This window comes from Andrena cerasifolii, chromosome 1 (genome assembly GCF_050908995.1).
Source record: "Andrena cerasifolii isolate SP2316 chromosome 1, iyAndCera1_principal, whole genome shotgun sequence".
In the NCBI taxonomy this organism is placed as follows: domain Eukaryota; kingdom Metazoa; phylum Arthropoda; class Insecta; order Hymenoptera; family Andrenidae; genus Andrena; species Andrena cerasifolii.
Window position 1 is genome coordinate 13,150,865 of NC_135118.1, and position 19,761 is coordinate 13,170,625.

Below are 19,761 nucleotides of genomic sequence, written 5' to 3' on the forward strand. Positions count from 1 at the left end.
CTCTTACGAATTTTATTCAAAGCAGTTTTGATTATAAATTTCATAATTTTAAAGGTGTCAAGGTGATATCGCCTGGTTTTTAAGTGGAACATATTTTTATGGTTCGTTTAAGGATGAATTCAATGATCTATAAAATTTCCAACTAATTAGAGGTCTCTATTTAATGTGTAAGTACTTAAATGCCCGGGAGCATTAGTACCTACGGCAACTATTTTAATTCGTATAATTTGTAGTACAAAGGTAGCTACATATTTCAAAACTTTTATTTGAATAAATTTACATGTGAAAATACACGCGTTTAATTTGGCAGAAAATCACAGCTCCCCAAATTTCGAGGTCGCAACTACGTTGTTAAATAACAAAAATAGATTCCAACATAACTTGTTTCGCTAGAATTATTTAATAAACAATGATGCTTGTCACACATGTTTACGAATGAATTCGAAAATGAATATAGGCTTGATATGTCTGCACGAAGAATAAAATACAAAGTTATCCAGGTATTAAGAACATAAATGATTAATTATTTGTTGTAGGTTACACGTACCCCGGTTAACAAGTGCCTCTTTAGCGCACATTGAAAACTGTGACCTCCATTTCGAGCCTCGATACCAAAATCCAAAGTGTATATGGCTTTAGTATTGAACTTCTATTCTCGGCGTTCTATTAAACGTAAACGAATGCAATGTGGGAACGGTTGACGATCACGAAGCATTGCAAGAGAAAATCCACGACTTCGTTTAAACGTAAGAAAATCGATGGTGGGGTGTAAAGAAGATTACAAGTTCGAAAGAATATCATTTCTAATTCAAGCACTCCACGGTCCACAAGCTTAGGGTCACGCTGTTATATTGAGGTCACGGCCATTATTGCATAGCCTGAGGGCTAATCAGACCACCCCATAGATAGGGCGTCCCTCTTTCTTTCCTTCTTTCCCAAAAGAACATCGACTGTAGGAATTTTACCTCTTTTTATTTTTTTGCAACATTTTGCTACTAATTTAGATTTTTTTTCTTCTCTCCCAATTGTGCGTCCCTCTTTCCTTCCTTCTTTCGCAAAAGAACATGGATTACGAGCATCTTTTACCACTTTTTATTTTTCGCAAACATTTTGTTACTTATTTAGAATTTTTCTTCTTTCCCAATTCGAATTATTTTCCCAATTCGAATTATTTTCCCAACTCGAATTATTTTCCCAATTCGAATTATTTTCCCAATTTACATTTTCAGTGTAGTACTTTGAAGCATGCAAACCCAGTTACTCAAAAAGACGAAGTTTAATTCAATTAAATTGCGGGCATCAACAAATGGCCAAATTTTCAGCAAACTAATTTCTTTTTTAGGCCGCCTTTTATGAATACAGAGGAGAATTTTAAATTCATGGAATTTCATACTGTCCGCTTTGTTCCCCGGTTGACCTGACTCTGCTCTTTAAATATATCCACATATTAATGCCCCACATTTCCAACTATGTTCAAAGTTACAGCTTTTGTTTCAAAATAACGTTAATATACCTCCAGCGTGTGAATAAATACGAACTCTCCGTGCCGCGCAGACATTATCGATGAAACAAATTTAAACGGCAAGTTAGTCTCCATAATTCTGCAGGGGCACAGTGGCAGCATGCATACGTATCGATTATCTTGTTGACATTCTATCGCGCCACGAATCTCTATTACCTGTTCCTAAATCGTGCAAAAAGTTCCTGTTTTTTCATCGCATCACTGTATTTTTATTTTCACTTCTGTTATTTACCGTAATTAATCTTTACTCTTCTACGAAGGCTCGATCTCTAAAGCAAGAAAAAAAGGAAGTGGCTGAACACTGTGAGTGGCGTCGGCGTGTTTTCAGAGGAGCCTGCAGACTTTTTTTTCCAGCGGTGCAACTTTGAGAAACGAGCTCGAGTCGAGTTGACAGGCGACGATTGGGGTTGCTAGTTTGAACCCACTTTGTAGCGCCAATTTAATTAAAAATTTAAAAATGAAATTTAAGAATATTCGCGTTTTTAGTATAAACCCAATAAAGATTAGTTTTAAAAAACAAGCGATTTTTTTTCAAGGCGGGGAGGGGGGAAACTGCCCCTTTGCAAAGAAACAAAGCTCGTAGCACCTACGCTTTGCACTTCGTCGCTTCAGCGATCATCATAATTAAATATTAATAAGCATTTTAATTTCTATATTCTGTACATTTCATCTTCTGTATTAGATCTTCTATTTTTAATTATTGCACTTCATGTATAGTTTGTGTACGGAATTTCGATGTAATTCGAACTCTGTATAATTAAAATTAGAAAGCTCAGAAATCTCGGAATTTTATTGGGGTTATTTTCACATAGATGCAACGAAAAACGGAAAACTTCAAAATTACAGTAATGCATGACACACTTCGAGCGTCGAGCTTATCGCTCTCGGTTCTCGGAAGTCAAGAGCTCGGGCGTGGTGGGTCTCTGGCCTGCGTGAACGAAAAATGTAGGGGTAGGGGGATGATTGGCGAGCTCTTAGCCAGGCAGAAAGGGATTAAGGTCGAGCCCTTAACCGAGCAGTACCTACTGTATTTCGAATTTCAAAAAACCCACTTACAGATATAATTTACGCACCCACAAGGTGTAAAAATTGTGGAAAAATTAGCTTCCCTTGACCTCCTAACCCAGAACAAAAAACACCCCACCGCGGAATAACTCAAATGGAAAATAAGTAGGTTTCGACTGTGCGGCTATTATGCCATTATTTTTTATTAAAAAAATCAGGAAAAAATTTGGTTCTTTTTTTATACATGTCATAATAACCTTATGTTACATCCCTACTAATATATCAAAACGAAACGTTGTTTGCTTGTTTGTTCGTCCTTTCACGCAGGGCCGTTCCTGGGTTTTGGCCGTCCAGGCACAAAAACAATATTGCCGCCCTTATTAATTTAATATTTTTTAATTAGGAATTTCATATGCACTGTTTACTTTTATATCTTATATACATAATTTTAAACAGTTATCGTGCAAAAGAGTTTCGATTATTATTCTTATTAGTCAAAACTTTACATATAATAAACGGCCCGCGGCCGCCCTTAAGTTTGGCCGCCCCGGTGCGGGGGCACCTTCTGCACCCCCGTCAGGGACGGCCCTGCTTTCACGCCTAAACGGCTGAAGGGATTTCAATGAAATTTTGAATGTATGTACATCACATACGTCCTAGATTACATTATAAGCTATTCATAAATAATAAATAAATAATAATTAAGCCGATAAAAAGAATCCTGAAAAAGTTGAAAGAATCGCGTGTCACAGTAGATATACCCCTTTAGCTTGACGTTAGAGAAGTGAGTGGAATTCGGATGACAAATGAAACGACGCATGTTTACGGAGGGATATCGATAAACCATATTCTGGAATAAGAGCTGCATCACTTTGCTTATGGCTGCATGCAGAACACTTGCTCAGCTGATAGGTTATTGATCGGAACTGAACACGCTAGTGGCAGTTACCTTCGTTCGACTGCTGTCAGACTAATGAAAAAATCTACATATCTCCGTCCGATTACTGCCAGACCAAAGAGGAACTCGACCTGGGTCCTCGTCCACTAGTTGCCCTTTTGCTTTGGTCGTTTTTTAGATCCTTATACCAGTGATGGCAAACCATTTTATCTACGCGTGCCAAAAATTAAAAAATTCTAATATCGACAGGGCTGGTTACGGGGGGAGGGGGAGGAATAAAAAAAAAATCAATGAGAATGAATTTTTTTATTTGATTTAAACTAAGAAAAAAAATAAATTAGAACATAATTTCTAATATAATAATGTAATACTCGAATATTATTCATGATATGGCATTGAAATAGTTATATGTTTAAATGTGTTAATATTTATTTGTTTATTTCTCTTATTTTACTTTCTTCATTATTGTTATTATTAACCATTTTCTCGCCATTTCTTTCTGTGAAAAGATGTTATGCTTTTTTTGTACCATTGAGAAATTGTTTGAGGCCCCAAAATGTTTCTTGCACTCAGGCCCAATTATAGGGGCCAAATTAATAGGAAAAAATTAGTAGAAAATTAATCGTTGCAGAATTTTATTGAAACAAGTTTAAAAATTAACATAGAATTTCATAAGAATGAACTTATAACTTGATATAGACATTGTCGTATAGTAGAAGACAGCCCAAAATATTTTAGTTGGTGTATCCAAGCACAATAATTATTTTAGATTAATATGCAGATATCACCTGTGAATCATTGACGTGGCCTGGCGATGCAATGATAAATAAAGAAAAATGCGTACCTTTATAGCGATGCTTCGTGGGATTCCCACAGAAACATCTCAATGCGTTGATAAGACTTTCTACTTGATAAGGTATTTTTCAGCACGATTTGTAAAGTGATAAACGCTGTAGCTGGCAATATTGCGAAATACTGGAAACTTGCCGTTTTATGTTCAGAGACGAATAAAAAATAGTTTCCACCAATAGGGAGGATCTTAAGGTGGGATTCCACTGAAGCAACTTTCTGGCAACCGACAACATCGTCGCATCTTTTTTTCTCGTGCAACACATGCAATCGCTATCCCACTTATTGTCTGCGACATGCTGCCTTGCGTTGCCTCAGTGGAATCCCATTTAGAAATGCTGCTTCCTTTTGGAAAGTGAAACAGAAGAATATTGCTCCGTGTAAATACAAGCATATCATCCTCTGAGCCTGTAATTCGTGTATGCACTGTGATATTCCCGGGATTTAATTTGTCAATGACAATTCAAAATCACAGTGTAATCATCGGCGAACGCTGTTAATTTTTTATCACTGGCTGTACATATTGCGTGGAGTAAATCATCGTCGCTTATGATAAAATTCTATGACAAATGTGCGGAACATTCTGTACTTATCACAACTATCGTTAACTAATTACATCCTGCGGCATCTTTTATCGTTATTTAATGCTGCAGACTTCAGCTAGCGCAAATTCGAGCGTTGTAAAGCAACTCGCGGTAAAGGAGACAGCGAATCCGAATAAAACTAATAAAAGTTGGGATCTTTCTTGGGCAAACTTCCTTCGATTATGCGAACGTCGTGTCCCTCAGTCAATTCGGATAGCCGAGATTCTACTATAATAATAACGGAGCATAATCTTGTAGCACACTGTTTCACTCGTCTTGTTTTCATCGTACTTGTTGCTGGCTGGGCAACAACGCTCGATTTTAAACTTAGAAATTTATTTACAATAATCGTAACAGAGGTCGACGAGACTCGTGCAGTGAATAGCCGTTTCTGAGGCTGACGAGAGTCGAGTAGTGAATAGCCGTTCCTAAGACTGACAAGGGTCGAGTGAGAACCTTTCTCAGTCTCTGTTTCTTGAATTCTGACTCCCCCTCGGTCGAACTCTTTAAGGAACATTCTACTTTTCCGTGCCATCAACTCCTTGGCGGAGTTTAGGTCAAGGGGGAGGATTAACCACCCAGTCGGTGGTTTGGGTGACACGTTGGGGTGGTTTCCCGAATTTGTCGATGGTCTGTCTATCTTTCTGTGTAAATAAATAACTTCAAGGTCGTGCGAATCGTCAGGACCCTCACGTGCGTACCTGGTCGAGGGGGTTGACGATGCGTTAATAGTTATTGAGCGTCAGAAGAGACTCCAAGGGTTCCACGTTTTAATTGGAATCTGGGGTTGTCTCCTGTTAAGCATGCCAGATTTTAAGGGAGAACACCACTGTGGCGACCGGAAAAATAAGCTTTTTGAAGAATTATTTTCAGGAATAATTTAGTGTTTTCATATACAATTTTTATTGTCTACCTTTAGTACAATGTCTTAAGAGACTATACAAAAAATTGAGTAGAAAACGTGCATAAATTTTAATAATAAATTTTAATAATTAATCTTCTAGACCCCGCAGAAAAATATGGGTCGCTAGCGAGATGTGTAACTATGGAGCAGCAGCTCTGAAATCGAATTTAATTATTTTCCATGAAATATATGACTGGAATTTCAGTTACACGCAACCCTGCGACCCCGTGCCAGTACAGAGAAAGGGGTGCGGTTGCGCTGGACGGCGCGATCAGCCCTGGGGGACCACCGTGCTCCGATTGTTTTTAAGGGGTTATGCCTAGTCAGGCGGTCGAAAAGAGGCGAATATTTGTGAATTTTTTTTGAAGAAGCGGAAGCGTATATTTTTACAGAACTTTTTGCGCTTAAAAGAGCAACATTTAAAGAACATTTGGTAATTTTTTCGTAGAAAAATATTTACGTTTATAATAAAATAACATGCGACATCCAAGAAGCATTTTTAAAAATTTGGCTTTGCGGTGAGCAGTGCCATTCGGAACCAGATTATCTAAATTCAGAAAACAAAAAAGATTTCGTTAGTATATTAATGTATCCTCAGGTTGACGGAGAGAATTTTCCGAAATATTAATTTAAAACAAAATGGCGGCTATTTAAAGTTGAAATCCTGATTTTTTCCTGTAAAAATTAGGCGAAAAAATCAGGTCATGTTTTAGCTCTTACATGGCCAGGTATAATTCCTCGTAACGTTAAGACCAGTAATAAGAAATGAAAACGAGAAATCGCATGCCTATTTAGTTTGTTATGTGTTAAGAACTCGTCGCGCTTTTGGTGGCAGAAAATAATATGCTCGAGAGCACTGTCTATTAATGCAAGATGGCATCGGCAGAGAGATTTTAATGTGTACAGTATATATTCCAACTGTGCGACAAATAATACGCACGCTCACATGACGCGCACGTGGTTAGATTAAAAATGGCTACATTCCAATTTCGTTCCACCTACGTTGAATCAGTAATAATATTCCTAGTTGTCAAGTTACAGGACTTATTGCATTTTACTTGTTACTAATTTACGACAACAAAAACAGGGTAGATAGTATAGATACATACCTCAAAGTTTTTACATAAATTTGACTAAATTAACAATCAAGTTTCGGTACCGATTCACTCAATACGGCACAAGGATAGTTGGATATATTACGAATAAACACGGATGTGGAAAGTTCGAAGCCAATGATGTTTGAACGGAATGGAAACGGAGGGGAAGGGGTGCGAAGGTAGTAAAAGAATTGAATTATTTCGGGATAGTATTCCAAAGAAATGGAAACGTTGAAAGCCACGTGAGAGAGGGGGTGAAAAGGGGGAGTGTAATATTAAATCAAGTACGGGGCATAGGGCAACTGGAATGGAAATTTAAAGGGAATTGTTGGAATGTGTACAACGATGGACTGTTTCCTGGAGTTGGAGTGTCAGGGACTTTGGGGACCCGGTGACTTGTGAGTTTTCCTTTCCTTCTCTACAGGAGACCCAAAAGAGGGGAAAACGGTCTTCTCGACCCCTGCGCTTCTCAGTCCGAGAAAACCCTCCAAACGGTTAACTTGCATCGCGCTAAAGACTCTTTCTTTTTATTACTTTTAGTTTAAGTATTACGCAGTTCTTATTATTATTATACTGACGATCGACTGTGTAACTTTTATTTTCTTAAATAAATAAACATTATATTCTAACAGGAATTACAAGATGAGGATGCTCCTGTTTGATACACTGGTAAAAAGAGTGTTGTACGGCGTATAATTACGGGGACAGGGTAGAAGTGGAGAGGGTACAGCTAAGGAACATTAAATGGACGCTCGGAATGAACATTCGCATCTCAGATTACATAGTGCTGGAAGGGACGAAAAGAGCGATGATAAGAGTAGAGGCAGGGAAGAGAGTATTGGAATTTGAGGAGTGTATTAAAGAGAGCAAAGGCAGGAGAGCTGTGAAAGAATGTTTGAAAGGAAAGGGGAGGAACACAGGTCGAACCAAAAGTACAAAGGAAAGGGAAGATTATTTAAAAAAGAATGGAGTGAGTCAAGCGGGGGTGGATCGACTAAGAAGGGAAGGGATAGAGGTAATCGAGAAATTGGGAAGAAGAAGGTATCGGGGTACCGCAGCAGGTGCAATATCAAAATATAAAAAATACGGAAGTACGTAAAAAGTAGGGAAGGAAGAGGCGATAGCCAAAGAATAGCACAGGCGAGGTGTGAAAATATACAGTCGGGGGTAAAAATTAAGGGGACAGCTAGTGGAAATGGTTATCAATGAAGTTTAGTCAAAGTAGTACCATTGTTGTAAACTTACATTTATGTATTATATATGTTTATGGTATATATATTATATAGTCAATAATTGAAATTAATATTTACATTTCTGTAGAAGTAAATTGCGTATAATGAATAGGTCAGCAAATTTCAGAGGGACAAAGGAAGTGAACACATAATAAAATACGTTATAAATAAAATACATAATAAAATTAATACCTGGTATTGACGCTTTTTGTTTGAATTACTGCTTACAAACGTCGCGGAATACTGTTTATTAAATTTTGTGGATTCGAGATCCGTTTCACCAATCTTTCTGAAACTTTGTAGGTTTCTTCTAGACATTCAAATTTAGTCTTTAATCGAAGCATTTGTTATTCCAATGCATAGTTTTTATTTTATGGATTAAAAATGAGTGTTTTTTTCTCACGAAACTCGATCATTCCACTTTAATATTCACCATTTTGTCCCAGATTAATATTCTAGGAAACGGAACGATTGAAGACTAAATAAACTATTGTGCTACCTAAATCTTCTTCGCTTTTTTTATTTTAGATAGCCCAGTTCCGAATAATGTTGTTCACCGCGAAACGTATTTTTAAAAACAGCTTCCGGGAAATCAGTTGTAATTTTTCAATAAATAAATATTTTTACACCAAAACATAATATAATAATCTGTTAAAGTGTCCCTCATCTGAATAAAAAAACCTTTGCCTAAAACTATGCGTATACTTTCAGAAATAAATTCCCAAAGAATCGTTCTTTTTCTGACCTTACTGACTGCGGTAACCCCTTAAGTGCGAATCAAGTCCATATATCTTGGCCCTGAGACTGGAAATAAAGAATATACTAATTTTAAAAAAAGGTATTCTGTTTTAAAGGGTGTCAGAATACTTTTGCGCCGCACTGTACTACTATTACGAAGAAATATTTGATAATATTCTATAACTCCAACAGAGCAGTACAATATTTTTTAATTACATTTTCAATTTTTCAATTTCAATTACTGCAATGAAATTCTATTCCAGTAAATTCCCGTTTCAATTTAATATAAAATACGTTCTTAGGAAGGTCAGCAAGGCAGCGAAGTATTACGAAGTTATTGCTTCATTTATAAATGATGATTAATATTCTACTAGACGTATTTAAAAATAATAAAAAGGCAGAGAGAACTAACGTGTATGTATGTATTCAGTCATAGACTGAATCTAATGGTTTTCATTCTGTTTCGCGTTAACGTTGCGGTGTCATTAGGAGGCCCGTGATTGCTTCCATTTTATAATTAAATGCCGTTGCTGTGCGGCGACAATTTATGTATCCATTTCTCGAGGGATCCTTCCAGCCAATTTATGGGTAAATTGCTTAGAGGTGTAAGGTCTCTTGTCGCATAAATTGCGTACGAAGGTGAAGAGTATGGGAAATGGTACTCGCTGCGCTCTGATTATGGACTTGGATATAAATATAAATGGCACGCCAGCTGCAAGAATTACATTAAATAGTTACGTGGGTGATTGGTTAAAAGATACACCAGTGTGAAAAAAATAATGATTTCGGCGACAGAAACACTTTGGACACGTAAAAACACAGTGTCACCTAAAAGCCTCTGTTGGTGTGTAAACATTTAAATATTGGGGTGCTACACGGAACGAAGCTGTGTTCTTTTATACGCCACTTGCTTCCACTTCGTTTTCTGCTAACCCTCGCGTGACGGACACGGGGTCAATTTGGACCCACGCTAAAAATCAGCCTTGGTTATTTTACTTCGTATTAGTATCACATCTTGAAGAAAGTAAGGATATCAATTACGTACCACAGAGTTTTGTAGCTTTGCAATAATTGCACATTATTCTTTTAATTAGTAGTGCGTTCCGTTTCGAGCGCAATCACAACAGGTAGTGGACTTTCGTTTCGCCGAGACCTATCGCACAATTTTTTATAAACTGTCCTTCCAAGAACGCAATTTATTTACAGTCGTGACATATTCTCGGTATCAGTCCACTGTTTGAACCGATCGATTTTATCGAGGAAATTATCTATCAGTGTATTATGAAGTTCGATCGATGCGACGTTTCTTTCTTTACTCTTTGCAAATACGTTTCTGGTATCTGCGACAATTGGAATTTATGTGTCAGTGATAGAATGAATATTCTGAGGTATACCTATGCGGTTCAAATCTAGAAGGAAGTAGTATATTCAATTACTACGTCCAAATAAATGATACCTTAACTTGCATACTCGTGTAATCCATTTAACGCCAGCGACACGGATTTCTAGCTTGCATCCAATTTAGCGGACTGTATTCTCGCGTAGTCCGCTCAATGTGATTGATCAGCATGTTCAAGGTTCTTCGGGAATGGAAAATTTCAGTCAAGGGACGCGAAGTTCATTTTCACAAGCCAGCTTGGTTAATTCTCGTTCTTGATAGTCAAGATACCTGCCACTGTTGCGTGAACAAAAAAAATTTGAACACATTTTTTTAGACTTGTAGGTGTTTTTATTGCAGCGTTTATAATCTGGAACATCGTTATTTTTGTTGTAGAGTAAATGGACCTTATTGATTATTTGTAACGTAAGAGAATAAATTATACCTACTTGTTTCAAGGCAACCATTTGATCTTCTTAGTTTTCACTTTGGCTTGCTTCTGTATTGAAAAATGTCTCCAGCTTTTTGTCCTTTTTCTTATTAAGTAACTTTGTAGCTTCTTACATTTCTGATAGTAGACTTACTACTTAAGTAATAGGCACTGTTACTTTGTTAATATTCATCTATTAGTACGTCATTAAATAATTAACAATTGCAGATTATATGAAATTGCAAATGAAACGCACGACAAATCAAATAATGCTTGAATTCATAAATTAAATATTCTCACTTTCAATTTTCAATCGTTTTGTATGATACACTTATTTATTTATCATCTTTTAATGTCAACTAGTTGTACAGTCAACTAGGGGGGGGGGGGCAATAATCTTATATTTCTTTAATATTGTAAGTAGGTAGTTTTCTGATATCATGTTATTTATTGTAGTAGGGTTGCATTCCACTGGATCGTGTTGCTTTGTTGCTTTACCACCATAATATTTACCACCATTTACTTGGTAGTATAGATTATAGATAATATGCAACTAGTGATGGTTCTTAAATTTTGATTGAGCCTTCAAAGCTTGAATGGGTTCTAAAAAGTTGAATAAGTCCTAAAGATGTCGATGGGTCCTGAAATTTGAATGGGCCATGAAAATCTCGATGGATCCTGAAAATTTATATGGGTCTCGAAGATTTGAATGGATCTCCAAAGACTTGATGGGTTCTGAAAATAGATCATGAAAGTATTGGTGGGTTTCGACATCCTCAATGAACGGTTTCCTCTCATTCGAAGTGCAACAGATTGGTAGTAGAAAATATCCGTAACCCTCTGATACACACGCAGACTCATGCACTTTCCCAATTTCTAGTTTTAATCTAACCCCACACATCTACACGTTCTACTAACGAAAGTAGAGAAACAGTAACTTTCTGAGGAATTTCAATATCCATCGCAAAGATAATAACAATAATAACACGACCTCATTGCACAGAACATACTAAAAATGTATGGGGAAAAAATTGAAAATAAAAAAATTAAAAAACGACTTTAAAATAATAAAAATGCAGTAAAAAGTAAAAAATAATTTTTTCCCTTATTTAATCTACGACTTTCATATTTTTTAAGTCGGCGCCTCATTATTTGCACTGTGTAAATAATGAGGCGCCGACTTAAAAAATATGAGAGTCGTAGATTAAATAAGGGAAAAAATTATTTTTTACTTTTTAGTGCATTTTTATTATATTGAAGTCGGTTTTAATGCAAAAGTTTTTTTTTAACTTTTTAGTTTTATATATATTGACACAGCATGCTGAGGAAATATGCGCGTACGTACATAAAACAATAATAATTAAGTGACAACAGTTTATTATTAACCAGAACTGGCAAAATATTGGGTCAATGTTGATGCATTGTAGGACGGGACCACCGGGGCATCGCCCTCTTTCGAATAAAAAAAAGATCATCAAAATCGGCCCATATGCTGAGGAGTTATGCGGGGAGAAACATACAAAAAAAAATACATATGGGTCGAATCTATAACCTCCTCCTTGTTGAAGTCTATTAAAAAAACAAACCTTTTACATTTATGTAAACTACTTTATCAAAAGGCTGTTGTAAGAGACGAGTGAGACATACGTAGGAACAGGTTTCGTAATTCCTATATGTTCGGTAGCCACGGAAAAAGAGGGCCTCGGGCGATGGAATTCGAACGGTTTGCTCTTTTTCCGTGGCTCCCGAACATATAGGAATTACGAAACCTATTCCTACACATCTATCATGATTTAAAAATTTTTCGAGGTCCCAACAATACATGAAGCGATTCGAAACGAAAAGAATGACTAAACCCATGATTAAAAAGTCACATGAGAGAGGATCGAACACATATTACTATCAGTTAACGTGTTAACGCATCGTAGTTTTGCACAGCGAATCGGCAAGCACATACTAACAATCGAAGATTTAAAAACAGCCAGATGATTGTATATACAATTTCAATCGCAGGCACCCTTATGCGCCACCTGGAACCGCGACCACTTACTTACTTTCACAAACAACGGCCGATCCGTTATGCAGCTGCACGCAGGTACCTACTGTCCGTTACTGAAAAGATGGTAAGCGGAAGGAATGCGGGCCCGATTGTTTATATCCCCATAAGCCCTCCTATTTTCTCTCTAACACGGTCGCAGAGGTAGGGCACACGTATTGTCGCTATTGGCCGCTGCGACATCATCGGCGAATACGAAGAGAGAGAGACATTTTCTCAGAAACGCAGTGTGCACGCACTGCGAGTTGTTTACACGGCTCGTTTGCTAGCAGTCGTTGGCAGCCAACTGGCGGTGTGGTGGGAACGCGATCGGTCGGGACGCGATCTAGGGGGAACGTATAAAGGTTCCCCGAAGCGTTGCAGATTCTATTCGGGAACCAACGCTGCTTGCCATCGTACGCTAAAACCGTATTTTGGCAACCTTCGATCGTGGAATTCGTGAAAAGCTGACCGGCCGCGTCCATTGCCTTCGAGATCTCGCCGTTTCGTTCGATAAAACGACCTTCGACGATACCTTCAAGATCGCCATCTACGCGTGGCTGCACTCACCAGCGACGGCCTTTTGTCTCGTGAATGCCGCAGACCCTTTGTCGATCAAGATGCCTACTTGCAAGTGCGAAAATCGATTCATTCAGGACGAGGAGAACCACGTGTGCCATTTGAAACCGTCGGACGGAAATAACGAGTCCGAGGCGGAGATCAAGGAGTACGACCCCGCGGTCAGGTATGCTTCCGAGGTTCATATTTCTTCCCGGTTAAACCGATTTGAAATAGTCTGGGAGTGAACGTGGTGAGATGTTCAGTGAATGTGTCATAGAAAAATAACGCACGACTGGTCGCCTTAGTTGGACGCGTCTGTCTTTATAATGGTGGAATCACGCGAGTGTAGTTAGAATTTCTACCAACCATAATCGTCGAGATCTACAATAGAATTTTCAGTGTAGGAACCGTGGGTATTTTGTGTTGTACCTTGACTGTCATCGTGACTGAAATATCGTTTTAAGTGTGGCAGGCCTTTTTATACCTTGGGGAACTACATATTGTTAGGTTGTTGGCAGTGGTCTTAAATAGCTGCAGCAGTCACTCAACTGGTTGTTAGTGAAAGAAAGTTTCAAAGGAAATATTTGTGGTGCTTTCTATGATTTCGAAGCGTTGCCTCGGCGTGGACACCCGCCAGTGCCAATGAATCGTTGTTGGAGCATGCCAATGTCAGTTAAAGAGTCACGATCAGGGACGGATTTGTGTATACGCTAAGTAGGCTGCAGCCTAGGGTGGTAAATTTGGGGCAACAGAAATTGAAAAAGGTTTGAACACAGTGGCTGGAGGCGACTTTAAAAACAATTCTCTTGTTGTTGTTTTTCATGTAGCAAATTACCAATAACTCATATTACGTGGGTTGTGATATTGAATTAATTTTAGAATTGTCCCGACTCTTTTAAATTAAAATATCTTATGATATTTTACGGAATGGGCGGCAAACGCTTGCTTCCCTAGGGGCGCCAAATCTCCAAATCCGCACCTGATTATGATTCTGTATTTTAATTATACAGTCGCAATGTATATACTGGGTGGGCCTAAAGTCCTGTCAAAAAATTTACGGGCAAAATTAACAAAGCTATTTTAATGTATATGTGCCCCGAAAAACATTTATTTTCGAAATACTTCCACTCAGAGTTTGATGTATTACTTCACATCAAATGTCAAAGTGGCTTTCATCTTCAATCAGACACACGTTGCTACGCAATTTTCTCACGTATTCCAACACTCCCAGCCAATTTTGTATAATGTCGTGGGCGTTGTATATGCATTGTTGCAATTTTTAAACTTGTGTAACTGTACGTATAATTTCAGCAAAGATTTTAGATGACTACAAGTTCGAGATACCTACGACAATTTTAGACGTGTTATTTTGTTCCATGTTAGTAAACAACGTTCTATATGCCATTCCTTATAAGAGTAGACCTACGCTCCTACCGATTTGCAACCGATCTGCGCAGCTCCCACTACTCACTGCCTGCGCACGCGATTGGTCGTAGCGCTTTCTCTGCCGATTTCCTACCAATCAACAGCTTCCTCAGAGTCATCGTTGCGCGGAACGAGTCTACTCTTAAGTGGAATACAGTATATATATATTTATGGAACATTTAATGACACTGACAGACTTTGTAGCAAAGCTAACAAATACTTACCAGCATTCAGTCGATTGTATTTTAAACTGCTATGTCTTGTACACGTATTTTGTTTCAAGTTCTTTGGGAATAAGTTAGTTATTATTTTACGCCATCTTCGTGTTGTTTACTGTGCTTATATCTTGTACTCTCTGTTAGTCAGTTTGTTTTTTTACAATATAGTAGTTTTTTATATTTGTTAAGTCCCCAATAGAATATTCTGTATCCACTTACTTTTATTTAGTATACTAACTACAGGGTGTCCCCCTGTAATAAATCGAATTATTATTACTTTTCACCTTGGTATATGTTACACGTGAGAAGTTATCACAGTCGTTGATGAGATCCCTTCATTTTTATTCTACCTCCTATAACAACTCCAACAATTCGTTTCACGATTCAAACTGGTTGTATTTCAAAAATAAACATTTAGGACCCCTGTTTATTAACTGGTTTGTTAATTTCGACACGTGAGGTGTACCTTGTGAATTTTGTCACAGGACTTCAAACTCACCCAGTATATCTGGTGCGAAAATCTGCGCGTGAAAGAATGCGACAATATTATGCATGACTACATATATCAGGGTTATCTAATACATGCGCTTTGTTCCGCTCAATCAGAGCACGCGTTGGAAGATAATTGCCAGTTATAAGATACACTTTACGTGCACTAATACGATGAATTTGATTACAAGCTTTACGTTACGGAGCAGCCTAGGCGCTAAATAATGGCAGTCTTTTTTTTAAATGCCTGATTATTAAGTCTTTGTGATTGATATTTTTTCCAATCATTTTATATATTTTTTTTTAAAATACTGTTATCTGTATCGAGCGATATACACACGTGGAATACCATTCACGAGCTGCCGAAGATCCTTAAGGCCTTTTCCCACGAGACGTGGCGTATTAATAAATTTACTGTCCTCTTTTATCTTTGTTAAACGAACACTATTTCTGCCAAGTGAATTCATCTGAAATGTCATCTAAATGTACGACGTAACTAGTTCATGTGATAAGGTTATTACGCTTGCGTTCTGTGCATGATTAGTGTACTGTGATGGCAATAATAATACAATAATTAATATAGTATATATTAAAATAGTTAATAATAAAAATAATTTAAACGCATACTATTCTTTTTACTGCAAAAGGATATGTTGCACCAATGCTGCAACTGTTACAAAATTTCTGTTACGCAATGGATGCAAAAGGAGCAACAGTAGGAATGTTTATTAATAATAATTTAACAAGTGGACGTTTGTTTGTACGGCGGTATATATTGCAAAAGCAACAGTGCATAACATTTATAGAAAGTGGGAGTTTTAATTAGCATCTGTCTGGTTTCTGTTAATGGAAAACCAATAGCTTGTTAAGGATTATATCGATTTTTAAGAACGTCCTTAATTAAATTCTTCCATCTGCCGTCTGCTTTTATCCGTCAATGCAATATCTCCAGGCTTTTCGTTGCGGTGGAAAGAGATTTTTAGCAAAATGTCTTTAGAACAGGAACCTTCCTTTCGGTTCAGCTCCGATAATAATAATATCGTTCCCGCTGAAAAATATTTCCTTTTCATTGGAACGAAAAACAAATTTTGTTCCGAACCGGTTATTTCATTTATAACAAAAACTCATATAAACTTATTTTTAACAATTTTATTGCATTAGGTAGTTATAATATGAAATTATAGATTATAATTATAAATCATATATTATCTATTATAAAAAAAATAGATTATACGTAATAAAGATCTGAAATTACAGAATGTATCTACGGTTCATATTCAGGCGCAAATAGATTCGCGAAGAAAATAAGGGCCGCGCTCAATTTAATATTTTTAACATAAAGTGTGCATCGAAAACAAAATAGAAACGTTACTAACCGGAATTTTTAAGTCTTCCTTCAACAAATATTGTAATATCTTTTAAAATTTACGACACTCAATTTGTATTTTATTTTGAAACACATTTCCCCAATATTCAACACGCTAAATGAAAGGCAATAAAATCGGATTAATTATTTCCCCATAATTGAGCGTGTATCTGTAACCATCGAGATTCTGTTACTGCGGATTTGGCTTAAATTACGCAAACTGTATTTAAACCACAAAGTGATTAAAGCATTAATGATGTCCATTTACTTTAACCTCTCGCTATGAGCTCGCTCTTTGGCTCTTGCGCTCTACTCTCGTCGCTATCTCCACTCTTTTTTAGTATAAACATTTCCCCTTGCAAGTTATATAACATTATTCATAAATATTTGTGACACTTTAAGTGTAGAAAAGGCCACGGAATGTTTACTTAAAAATCAGTCGAATGTGATTTATTTCAAGTACCTGGGGTAGTAGATAGACCTTTAAGCAGGTGTAACAAAATACTTCAGATCACCGCAAGCCCTAAAGAAGTTAACGAGTTCGATGCTAGTGAATAAAACGAGTAAAATTTGGATCATGATAAAAATGCTGGAATTTCATAAACGAGCACTCAGTCCATAATGATAAGTAAAGCCTAGTATTAAGATTACTTTTACGTATACTCATAGTCGGCTGTTTGCGCGTGCAAAGTGCGCGGTGCACACAGGCGTCGCAAGAGGGAAAGCGCCTAAAAGAAAAATATGAGACAAATTTTTAAATTAAAAATGAATGGCATGCTATGATCAGTGGCGGATTTAAAGGGCGGCTGATGGGAAACTTCCGCTTGGGCCCCTAGCCAGAAGGCCCACCTAGGGCACCATCTTTAAAAAAACATTATCATATTATCCAAATACTATATATTTTTTTTGTACTACTACATTTAGCCTGTCTCCAGTAAACTACGTCTTCATTTTCCCGAAAAAGTGGGTCCCTCAGAACTTTTGCCACCCGGGCCTTTTTCCTTAAATCCGCCACTGGCCAGCATGCCGCAAATATGATTTATACCGTCTTCTCTGATATATTTCCACGACACCGAGACTATTCGTCGTTTTATGCGCAATTCATTCGAAAAAAAATTGTTTTTGGAAAGCCGCCAAACATGTATTGCATGCACAAGAAAAACACCACGCGCCAGGTCTGCGTATATTTATCTAAAAATATCATTTTGAAATTGAAAGCAATTTATTTAGCCACCAGTATCGCATCTCTGGAATTATAGTGTTATTAAAGGGTTATGCCTAGTCAGGCGGTCGAAAAGAGGCGAATACTTGTGAATTTTTTTTGAAGAAGTGGAAGCGTATATTTTTACAGAATTTTTTGCGTTTAAAAGAGCAACGTTTAAAGAACATTTGGTAATTTTTTCGTAGAAAAATATTTTCGTTTATAATAAAATAACCAGCGACATCCAAGAAGCATTTTTAAAAATTTGGTTTTGCAGTGAGCACTGCCATTCGGAAGGAGATTATTGGATGTCGCATGTTATTTTATTATAAACGTAAATATTTTTCTACGAAAAAATTAGCAAATGTTCTTTAAATGTTGCTCTTTTAAGCGCAAAAAGTTCTGTAAAAATATACGCTTTCGCTTCTTCAAAAAAAAATCACAAATATTCGCCTCTTTTCGGCCGCCTGACTAGGTATAACCCCTTAACCTTTGCAGGGTCGGCCTGGCCACCATAGTGGCCACCTAAGAATTTGGATTCTTTTCCGGCCATTTTGGTGGTATATATGCAGAAATTTTAAGTAAATAAAATTTACAATTTCAATGAAAAAATACTGGCCCTCTAAGGCTACGTGGACCGGCGGTGGCTCACGGTATAGTACATCGGAAGTGAAATTTTCATTCAAAGGAAAGATATATTTCTCGAGTCAGTACCAAAATAAAAATAGTACAAAATGTTGCAGTTGTGAAGAATATCACACGACTACTATTTTTCTATAATTGACGAGTCCTTCTAGAAAACACTGTAAGTGCCAAAAATGTAAGTTTTCAGGAGAGAGGAAAAACTTCCCTGACTTCAAATTATTTACGAAATTTGATTTGTTTTGATTGCTAAATATGCTTAAGTTAAATTCACGAGAAAATGAATTGAATTTGTAGAAAACACTGTATGTGCCACCGCTTAGTTGTAGAGAAAACTTAATGGTGCCATTCATTTAAATTTGCAAGCACTGTAAATGCCAATCCCGTCCACCTATCGCTTAATTGGCTCTCACATTATTTTCTATCGAAGTGGCGTTGGGCGTACAAGCGGTACCATCATTTAGCAGGATTGGCAACTTATTTGCAAAGGGAAATTGCATTAAAATTCCACAGCATAGTATTACCATTGGCACGCAGAACATCTTCCAATAAAAAAGAATTTAATTTCAACACTTACAGTGTTTCCTACAAGGACTCTTTAACTGAACATCGTAATGTACTTGTCTCATCAGATTTTATAGTCTTACCAGAAATCCGAATTTCCATCGTGGCACGAGACGAGGTTCAACGAAGTAATTTGAGCCACATTCAGCAAAAATGCTGTTTGACAAGCTAGGTAGTTGGCAGTGTAAGCAGTGTTCCTCTCTCGTCTCCGCAGCAAACTGAACGTGGCAGTTTTCGATTTCAGTGTATCTATACGGGGATTCTGAGAATCGAAAGTAAGCTTATTAAATTACCGTCGACAATAGGATGTTAGGAGATACAAGTCTGCGCGTCATTGTTCCGAGATGGCGTTTCGTAGAACAATGCAGCCAATGATCGCGTCGAATGACAGAATGTTTATTCCAAGGAATACAGTGGAAATGTGTCTTCGTATCGATCAGCTATCTGCTTTATTCTCGGGGCGAGTCCTTTGAAAATGAGATCCTTTGCACGCGGGATATTTCTGTGCCTCGCGAGTGCTATTTCAGGCACATTCGCGTATTTTCTATTTCCTCGTGTCCCTTTGTTAAACCAGGGGTATATTTGCCAAGTAAATACACTTGAGATCTACTAGCTGCAAGCCA

At 37.3% G+C, this 19,761-nt stretch overlaps 1 protein-coding gene and 1 long non-coding RNA gene across 4 annotated transcripts in view; one reads left to right on the plus strand and one right to left on the minus strand.

The window, feature by feature from the left end:
- The window catches only part of LOC143372751 (uridine phosphorylase 1), a 46,131-nt gene that overhangs the window by 6,995 nt on the left and 19,375 nt on the right, over positions 1–19,761 (plus strand). The window contains exon 1 of one of the 2 annotated variants that reach the window (XM_076819291.1): positions 12,978–13,417. The exons of the other annotated variant lie outside the window; for it this stretch is intronic. Coding sequence (XP_076675406.1) covers positions 13,293–13,417 — 125 coding nt within the window. The 5' untranslated portion in view covers positions 12,978–13,292. Of the gene's footprint in view, positions 1–12,977; positions 13,418–19,761 lie in introns of those variants that run through there. 2 annotated transcript variants of the gene reach the window in all.
- LOC143372832 (uncharacterized) lies at positions 7,880–11,731 on the minus strand. 2 transcript variants are annotated; one of them, XR_013086373.1, is made up of 7 exons: positions 10,938–11,731; positions 10,657–10,830; positions 10,286–10,577; positions 9,875–10,169; positions 9,658–9,799; positions 9,242–9,541; positions 7,880–8,895 (listed from the first exon to the last, which is right to left on the minus strand). It is a non-coding gene; the product is annotated as an uncharacterized LOC143372832 (long non-coding RNA). The 2 variants fall into 2 exon arrangements; XR_013086372.1 differs by having other exon boundaries at positions 10,657–11,731.